The 10,170-nt window shown below is 38.6% G+C and overlaps 2 protein-coding genes across 2 annotated transcripts; one reads left to right on the top strand and one right to left on the bottom strand.

The window, feature by feature from the left end:
* Positions 1-2,242: 2,242 nt before the first annotated feature.
* LOC120961182 (DNA replication ATP-dependent helicase/nuclease DNA2) lies at positions 2,243-6,472 on the top strand. Its single transcript, XM_049606504.1, has 9 exons — positions 2,243-2,691; positions 2,762-2,898; positions 2,990-3,174; positions 3,247-4,111; positions 4,175-4,580; positions 4,642-5,059; positions 5,120-5,313; positions 5,407-6,052; positions 6,113-6,472. Exons 2-9 carry the CDS (start codon positions 2,826-2,828, stop codon positions 6,413-6,415), a joined length of 3,090 nt encoding a protein of 1,029 aa, XP_049462461.1. The 5' UTR covers positions 2,243-2,691; positions 2,762-2,825; the 3' UTR covers positions 6,416-6,472.
* LOC120949651 (coiled-coil domain-containing protein 86) lies at positions 6,466-7,100 on the bottom strand. Its single transcript, XM_040367084.2, has 2 exons — positions 6,861-7,100; positions 6,466-6,796 (listed from the first exon to the last, which is right to left on the bottom strand). Exons 1-2 carry the CDS (start codon positions 7,007-7,009, stop codon positions 6,505-6,507), a joined length of 441 nt encoding a protein of 146 aa, XP_040223018.1. The 5' UTR covers positions 7,010-7,100; the 3' UTR covers positions 6,466-6,504.
* Positions 7,101-10,170: the final 3,070 nt, after the last annotated feature.

Raw genomic sequence — 10,170 nt, 5'->3', positions numbered from 1 at the left:
AGTTTTTATTATCAAAAATGTCGAAAATCCAATGAATTATAGTATAAATTCACGGAATAACACAAAGTAACACACTATAATCTATGTTTTAATATTGAATAAGAACTCGCAAAGTCCAAAATATATTTTTAAAGAATATTTAATCGAAAAAATGGGGTAGATAAATTATATGAACAAATTTAATAAATGTAAACAAAGTTTGAATCCTGAGGACCTTACGTCAAGTGACGAATTGTCAAAATGAACTAAAGTCCACCACCTGATATTTTTAATTTTTATCCCAAGGTGGATGGGCCGCACCAAAAACATACACAAGAGCGAAGAGAGAAGAAAGAGAGAACAAGAGAGAAATGTCATTTTGCTATGAACAACTTCACCTTGACATTTCTCTTCCGGTGGCTCCGGTATAAAAATCGGGGAGGGCTGGTGCGGGGTAATGAAATTTGTATGCAGAGAGTGACAGATGTCCCCCACAATGTCGCCCAGCAAAAGCGATAAAAATCAACCTTCTAAATACATTATCCTTGGTCACAACTGCACCAAATAGCTGTTTGTTTACGTTTTTTCACGAACGTCAAATTTTGTCAACTTTTGTCAACTTTTTTTCCTGGCTGCTCCAGGTCACAAAATTTTGACAAAAGCTCAAAAAAGTGACAAAAGCTCATATTTTGAAAAATTTGTCAGCATTTTGTCACTCCTGTGGCCGTTCGCTTACATATTATTGTGAAATTATGATAGCTTGAAAAATAATACCAAAGTCTATATAAAACAAAGGTCGATGCATAGCTCGAATTGGTCCACCATTTTGAAAACTTGGTTTTGACAGTTAAGCAGCGGTCTAACCGTATTAATACACGATGCGCAATCTCAGATTGCGCATATATTCGTTTTATCAAAACATATGTCATTTCGCGTAGCCAACCCTGAGCTATAAACGTCATTTCCATACATTTTCAGATTGCGCCAAGATTGCGCATAAATTTTCAAGATTATATGTCATCGTCTATTGCTACGGTAATGTTGTTGCGCACCAAAGTGGGTAGAAAGGAGGTGTCGTCATGTAGAACAATTGGGCATCGAGGCTTTTGAAAAAAAGCACAAAACCAGGATCGACGGCAGTTGTCAAATGCGACGAATTGTTTTCGTTTAATAAACATTTGTTTAGCACTAAAAATTTGTATTTTCATCCACACTCTATAAATTTGCATTTTACACATAATAATGCAGCTACTGCCTGTAAACAAATATCGATGGCTGTTGTCAAACTGAATCTCAAAATGGCAACATGCCAAACGCAAAGAAGACACCTCCTCTATATTCCACCTTGGATGAAATTATTGATGCTTTTCATCCAGCTGTCAAAACTTTCCCACGTTTTTTTTCAAAGTCTTTTACCCACGGACCGTAAAGATATCAGGTCAAGTTATAAGCCCGTTTTGACAGCTAGGTGGAAGAAGAAAACTGACAGTTAGTTTTCCGCGTTTGGCGAACGTTTCAAGTTCTCTAAGGAAGATTTCCATTTTAAATCACGGGCAGTGTTCTATTAAACTAAAATATTCACCCAAATTGATCTCCACCAAATATTGACCATGCAAAACTTAAACAATCCATCAATACATATACAAGCGGAAAACCATCTGTCAAAATCGGTGCCCAGGGGGGATTGCCGCTATGACTACACCTCATTATACAGGCGTCCCCCGAGTTACGACCCCCTCGAGTTACGACGATTCGCAGATACGACGATTTTGATTTTGACAGTTAAAAGTTGTAATTGACAAGAAATTGATGTATTTTTTTTTTTAATTTCTGGGCTGATAACCGTTAGACATACATTTCCAAAGATTCCACAACTACCCTATCTTGAATATCTATATTGTGTACGGTTTTTAAAATATAATTATTACATTATGGAACATTATTTTAAATAAAATACACGATTAAATAAAATCCAACTCTTTAACTTCGGTTATAAATTTTATGTTCATAGATATTCGACATACGACTTTTTCGACTTACGCCTTGCTTTGGGACATTTTTTCGGTCCCAAATACAGTCGTATCTCTGGGGACACCTGTAAATTCCACCTTGCTTTTACCGTATTAACGGTGGTAGCAACGCTTTTTCGCATGCGATTTTATCGGACGGCCTGTCAAATTTTTATATGGGATTTGACAGATAACGTCGGACGACGAAATCGCACGTCCGACGTTATCTGTCAAATCCCATAGAAATCTCGTCCGATAAAAGCGCATCCGATGAGCGTTGCCACCGCCCTAAAGTAAGTCCGATATGTCTGACTGGGTAGATTTCACCACCCGATCTCTTTAATTCACCTTGGTTCCTACACAGTCCCTGGCTCAGGCGTATTAATTTTGGCGGACAATTTACTATGTTCAGTGGCGGGATAATTTATTGTGATACGATTCTTCTAATTGTTCATTTTGTTTATCTCATCAACTGATCAACTGATAACTCACTGAAAGGATGAAAAGGAGATGTACCTCAAACAACGAATCTCCCAAAATTGATGCGGGATTAGAGGCGAAGTATTGGAAATTAAAAGTTTCTAATGTCGTTACCGGTGTCGAAACGGCATCGAAAGAATGTTCTGATAACGATAATAATGTCTGTTCTCTTATAAATTGGGATGAAGAATGGCACGATATGCACTGTAACACTGTACATCAGGTAACGATTTTGTTTGTTTAAGTAATATTAAACCTTCACCATATTTTACCGTATGAATATTCTTTCATAGCACTTCACTTTAGACCTATCTACATGGAAAAGATGCAGTGTCTTGACAATCGACCAACTTGAGAATGGAACCATTAAAGTATCATTGCAAGATTCTCATTCCGAAGAAAAAGCTATTTGTCAGCTTTTTCCTCCTTGGTAATTACACACAAAGGAATAATCAACTGAATTCAGCAAGGTCTCCTATATTACAGGAATATGATTCAATGCATTACTCACGGCTTGATAGTATCAGTGTTGGCCATGAAAGTTAGTCCATCATCAAGCCATTTTGTAGTCAACGCAGATTTCGGATTTTTTGTTACGGATCCTGATAGACTCGTTTCAGGTACTACTGTAGTGGGATCATTGTTCTGTCATCGGCGCGGAGTCTTACAGGAGCTGTTTCGTATGTCAGAATCGGAGAATACACAGGTTTGTACGAAATTACTCATCACTAATTACATATTTTAATGTAGTTTTCTTTTTATCTGTATTCCACGTTAGATGGTTATTGGAACCGTGGTGCATTATATTTTCCAACGGTGCCTTTTGGACAAGTCTTGCAAATTACTTACTCATGTAGAAACTATTGCAAAAAAAGTTATGAAGACTAAAAAGGTTATCTCATCTCTTTATGAAGTTAACTTAAGCACGAAGGAAGCGTTCAGTTTACTGGGTCCATATCTTAAAGAAATCGAGACGTTCTTAAACAAACACTTTAATCACAGGTCTATACAAACTGATACTGAAACAATTGCCATCTGTGAGGTTAATGATATCGAGGAAAATATTTGGTGCCATCATTTGGGAGTTAAAGGCAGAATCGATGCAACAGTTTCCGTATCAAGTGATGCGACAAAGAAAACGTTTGAAATTATGCCTTTAGAACTGAAAACAGGTCGAGCTAGTTATTCATTTGAACATCTTGGCCAGCTGGCGTTGTATCAAATGATGATGAATCTTGTTGGACATGAGGTAAACGCTGGATTACTCCTGTACTTGAAAGAGGGAAAATGTAGTCGTGTAACTGCAAATCGTAACATGAAGCGTGATTTGATCATTCTGCGAAATGAAGTTGCACGGTCCCTAAGCAAGTGGATGGTAAAAGATAATATAACTCAAAAGGGATCATTGGCGATGAAGCCCACTTTACCAGACCCTATCAATAACGAACGAGCTTGTACCAAATGTCCATATAACACAGTTTGCATAACATTATTGAAAAGCGAACGTGAAGGCACCGTTACAAATTATGGATTGTCAATACTTGCAGAAGAAGCATGTGGTCATCTAAGAACTAAAGACGTTGATTACTTCATTCAATGGTCCGGTCTTATATATTTGGAAACTCATGACGAGACAGTACAATGTAAGTAGAGAGCTTAAGCGCCAGCACCAGACAATTAAATTAACCATATTCCACCGTTCTCAGCGCGCAACGTACAAAACATGTGGAATTCATCCCCAAAGGAACGGGCAGAAACGGGAAGATGCATTTATGGGCTGATTTTAGTCTCTCCTGTGCGTATCGTGGATGACTTATATTTTCATACTTTCAAATTAGAAGCAGCAAGTAGCACATTACCTAAAGCTTTGGATACTTTTCAAGTTGGTGAATATATTATATGTAGTACTTCTAAACGGATTGCCGTAGCTTCTGGATACATAATTAGTCATGCTAGTAACGAAATTGTTGTCTCTTTTGAACGGGACTTGTCAACTAATTATGGAGCTGAAACCTTTATATTAGATCAAAATACTCTCTATAAATCCACATTTAATTTATCCAACTTAGCATTGCTTCTCTTTAACGATGACCGTTGCTCGCAGTATCGCAGGTAAAGAATTATCACTAATTTGGCGCATGTTACGATGAATTTCATTAAAATTTCATTCTAGGATTATTATTGATCGTGAAAAGCCAACATTCTCAGATGGATTTCTCTCAAAATCTATGATTCCAAAGGCCAAGGAAATCCTGAAAAAGTTGAACCGTCACCAGAAAAATGCAGCCCTTAAGGCCGCTGCTACAAAATCCTACTGCTTATTAAAGGGTTTACCTGGAACTGGGAAAACTCAAACAATTGTAGGATTGATCAGATTGTTATCGCTCTTAGGTCAATCTATACTACTGACTAGTAACACACATTCTGCTGTTGATAATGTACTGAAGCGCCTATTGCCTTTTCAAGATCTAAAGTTTATTCGACTAGGATCAATAGATCGTATCGATCCAGCTGTAGCATCATCTGCAGAAGCTATTGTAACTGAGCATTGTGATTCTCCGGAAAAACTGAGTGAAGTATATGAACAATACGTATGTAAGAAATACGCAAACCCCGTTAGCTTTGTAATTAAATGTTGTTTATTTTTACAGAAAATTGTTGGAGTAACGTGCCAGGGAACCGGCCATCCCCTGATTAATAAACGCCTCTTTGACTTTTGTATTGTGGATGAAGCGACTCAAGTTTTTCAACCTAGCCTCATTCGACCATTGTTACGTAGCAAACGATTTCTATTAGTAGGCGATCCAGAACAACTGCCTCCTGTGATCAAATCTGTTGAAGCACGGTAATGCTTTAAAATATTTTTAATTTAAAAATTGTAATATGTTCCATCGTGTTCAACAAACAGTATTTTAAAATGCATTTATATCTGTTTCAGCTCCCTCGGCGCATGTGAAAGTATGTTTCACAGATTGGACCAAGAAGGTTCCTTTTACATACTTCCAACACAGTATCGAATGAATCGTGTCTTGACAAAATTGGCTAACGAGTTTGCTTATAACGGTAAATTAATTTGTGGAAATGATATTGTGGAAAATAACACCATTAACCTTCCGAATCTGGAAAATATACGTAGGATATATGAAGTAGAAAGGTGGCTACTGAAAATGATATCCAATCAAATTGACTTATCAGTAGTCTTAGTGGACACTGGTAACACATATCAAATGAACCTAAACTATAGAAAATTGAATGAAATATCGACTAGCATTACAGATGATCAAAGTAAAAACGAAATGAACTGCACAAACGTTTCGGAAATAGCCATTGTAGTATACGTTAGTTGGGCTTTCCTTCAAGCTGGCGTTGAACCTGAATCAATAGGTATTATTGCACCATTTCGAGCACAGGTGGAATTAATACGAAAACTCATGAAGAAATTATTTGAAAAACAAAAATACACTCGTCACTCTTCAAGTTCAAATCATAACGTAATATATACGAAGGAAAATGTTGAGCAATTGAATCATACTTGCAATATTGAAGTCAACACTATAGATCAATTTCAAGGAAAGGATAAAAAGGTACAGTATACGAAGAACACTTTTTCATGACTTGTGTCTAAATGTTTTATTTTTTCGCAGATAATACTATTTTCGTGCACAAAATCATCAAATTTATCCGATGATATCTGGATCAACAAAGGAAAAGAACGGAGCTCTCACGGTTACGAAATATTAAGCGATAAAAGCCGATTAACTGTTGCAATTACAAGAGCCAAGGAGAAACTTATCATTATAGGCGATCGATTGACCCTGGATTCGTATGCTCCGTTCAAAAAGTTGTTTAATGTGGCGAGCAAAATCAGTAACATCAGCCTTCGTGAAAAAAAGGATGGATTTGAGTGGAATGCTCTTCTTGAATTTCTTATTTCCTTATCAGACTAGAAGCAGGTTCGATGTTTCCGGATAGTAATTTAATAAAACGACACGGTAGCTACATGACGGTCCAATTGTTTATTGTCTTGGGTAATGCATTAGACGACATTTAATTTACTGATGTCCCGTCTTTCAATCATTCGCAGCTGTTTCTTTCTCATTCTTTTGAGTTTTGCAGGATTTTTGATAACTTGTACGATTTCCGACTTACGTTCATTTTCAATCCTTCTGCGTTTGTTTTCTTCGCGTCTCAAACGTTTGATATCATTTTCACGTCGCCTTGTTTCCTTTATAGATCGTGATAGTTCCTTGATATGCTTGATTTCTTCTCGAAATGCGTGTTGCTGTGATGACTTCTTACATTGTACACTTTTCTTAATAGAAGCAAATCTATAGGATATGCAGATGTATGCGTATTATCTCTCTTAGTAGAACATCCATGTTTATAACCTACCGTAACTTTTGAGATTTCCATATCCTACCCGATTTAGGTTTCCCTCTAACCGAGGAAGGACATGCGCTATCCGATCCATTCTCAGTTTTATCTTCATTACAATTCAATGATGACCCTTCATCCGTATGATCAAATGCAATTTTATCCATACTAAAGTTTCGTATCAACAAGAATAATTATAAATTGATCATTAGCATGGAACGTATTCCGGGCAATGGCATTTGCTACATGTCAACCAAGGAACATAAAAGAAGCCAGGTTATTGCATAGCCCTTCTGACCGTCCAAATAGACATAGAGCGAAAACGTCGCGCGCGACGAAAAATAGCTCAAAATTTCAATCGCTGTAGATCAAAGTAGCTTATTTGACTCAGTCAAGAAACTTGTTTTTTATTTGAAAACACACAAAAATAGGTTAAAATGTGTTCAAATCTATTTTTTTGCGTTTGACATAAATCTGGCTTGTAAAAAAAACTAGATAATTCGATTGTTTCGGATGAAGCAAAACTGTCGCACGCGACGAGTAGCTCTGTTTGCAAAATTAAGCTACTGTTTGTCGCGCGCAGCGTCGTCGCGCGTGACGTTGTCGCTGTATGCCTATTTGGACCAAGGATAATGTATTTAGAAGGTTGATTTTTATCGCTTTTGCTGGGCGACATTGTGGGGGACATCTGTCACTCTCTGCATACAAATTTCATTACCCCGCACCAGCCCTCCCCGATTTTTATACCGGAGCCCAAGGTGTTATAAATGACAAGGTAAAGTTGTTCAGAGCAAAATGACATTTCTCGACTTGACATATCTCTTCCGGGGGCTCCGGTATAAAAATCGGGGAGGCCTGGTGCGGGGTAATGAAATTTGTATGCAGAGAGTGACAGATGTCCCCCACAATGTCGCCCAGCAAAAGCGATAAAAATCAACCTTCTAAATACATTATCCTTGTTCTAAATACATTATCCTTGACCGGAGCCCCCGGAAGAGAAATGTCAAGTCGAGAAATGTCATTTTGCTCTGAACAACTTCACCTTGTCATTTATAACACCTTGATTTGGACGGTAAAAGCTGGTCAGAACAAAGTGGGTAGAAAGGAGGTGTCGTCATGTAGAACAATTGGGCATCGAGGCTTTAGAAAAAAGCACAAAACCAGGATCGACGGCAGTTGTCAAATGCGACGAATGTTGCTGGTATTTGGGTATGATATATGAATTGTTTTCGTTTAATAAACATTTTTTTAGCATTAAAAATTCGTATTTTGCATCCCTCACTCCATAAATCGACATTTTACACGTTATAATGCAGCTGCTGCCTGTAAACAAATATCGACGGCTATTGTCAAACTGAATCTCAAAATGGCAACATGCCAAACGCAAAGAAGACACCTCCTATATTCCACCTTGGGCTACGGTAGGAATAGGAAATAGGAAAGCGCTGGAGGGGGGTATAGAAATTTGTATGCGATTTGACATAACAATACAGTCATTATCCGATATACGCTACCCAACAGTCAAAAGCCGAAGATTTTATATTGACCTTTCACTTTTTCTATCTGTCTCTCGCTCTAATTTGAGCGATTTTCCCCTGATGAGTGTCCCCGAGCCTCCTCGTGTGGTTGTTGTTGTTGGAAGTTGAAGCCGAACCCCCTTCGTGCGCTGCCAAAATCAGCGAAGAACGAAATCGAGTGGCTCAAGCGAAAAAATGAAAAAAAATGACGAACGAGTGTGCTGTGACAATAACACACACACGCACAAGGCGACACCCGAAATCTGGTGCGATACCGGCTTTCAGTGGAGCAAGTACACACATGCACACATTTGGCCACACCACGGTGATACAACACACAGCCACGCACTTGGCGATACACGCTGTGTGGTGCGGTGCGGCGGACGTTCAGAATTCAGTGGTGCAAATACACACATGCATACACTTGGCGACACACGCTCTGCTGTGCGGTGAGATTTGTGTTCTGTGTCCAGTGGTGCAAATATACACACACACGCACTTGGCTACACACGCAGTACGGCGCGGTTGGCTTGGCAGAAGCGCATACACACATTCACGCAGTAGGCTTTACTTTCAGTCCAGTGAGGTTGGTGCTTGTGTGGTGTTTCAGCGCTTGGCGAATAAACCCCATAAAAAATGGAGTTTTGTTTAATTTGAGGTAAGTAAAAGTGATTAAAATTATCAACCAACATCCTCCCTTCTAATTAATATAATTTTTCTTCCATTTCATGTGTGTTTCACGGCGAACGGAGACAACAAAACCTGTGGCAGTGTCGTGGTGTTGGAGATGGTGGGCCGTACAGTGCAGCGAGAACTAGGCGCGACAGCAATGAGGAGCAGAAAGTGTTGTGCTAATTTTTCTCTGTGCGAGTGTAAAAAGTGTTTGTTAAATTATGTGCATTTGGAATTAAGTGCAGTAGTTATTGTGCATGTGTTGTGTATTTTTTGTATTCTATGTTGGTTCGATATTCAATAAATCGAATTACGATAGAATAATGGTGTGCACTGTATCTTTTCGGAAAGAAATCCTGGCAAAAAAGGGGGAGGGGGCTATTTTAACGAAGGGTCGTGCCGAACCCCGTTCGGGTTTTGCTTCGGCTTCGGGTTTGCTTCGGCTTCGGGACCCGACAGATCGGTTGAATAATTTCGCCAACTCAGCTTCAAAGCCAGCTTCAATCTCAGCGGATCTCTGAGTGCTGGTGACCGGTGGGTATCGTACGGGACCGAGCGCAATAGCGTATCTCGAGTTTTCGCGTATAGCGGATTTGTATGGAAAAATAGTTTACACTACCAGTTCGGGGGTTGAAAAATATCGCCACAGAGTTTTGCATTAAAGTTTTTTGTTGTAAAACAGGTATCTTTTGCACAAATTTAATGCAAAATGCAAAAAGAACATTAAGGAAACTCAAAAAGAGCATAAAATATTTCAAAGTATTAAAATATTTGTAAAAAACACATAGAGCTGTCAAATTTAGAGCAATCGCGTACTGCGAATTCGCGTATATCGAGTATCGCGTACTGCGAATAATTGCTGTACTCAATGATGGCGCCCGGCAAACGCGCTAATAATTCACCTTCTAAATAAATACACCTTGTGGAATACCCTGGTATGCTGGTTGCCAACTTAGGCAGCGCTCTAGCAGCAATCGAACACGACTTCGAACATGAAAAATGTATGGGATTTGACATGTTCGATTTGATAACCAACAAATCGAACATGTCAAATCCCATACATTTTTCATGTTCGATGTCGTGTTCGATTGCTGCTAGAGCGCCGGGTTACGTGATAAAGTTTAAAATAAATCAAAATA

Source organism: Anopheles coluzzii, chromosome 2, assembly GCF_943734685.1.
Source record: "Anopheles coluzzii chromosome 2, AcolN3, whole genome shotgun sequence".
In the NCBI taxonomy this organism is placed as follows: Eukaryota; Metazoa; Arthropoda; class Insecta; order Diptera; family Culicidae; genus Anopheles; species Anopheles coluzzii.
This window is presented reverse-complemented; position numbering and strand designations above follow the sequence as displayed.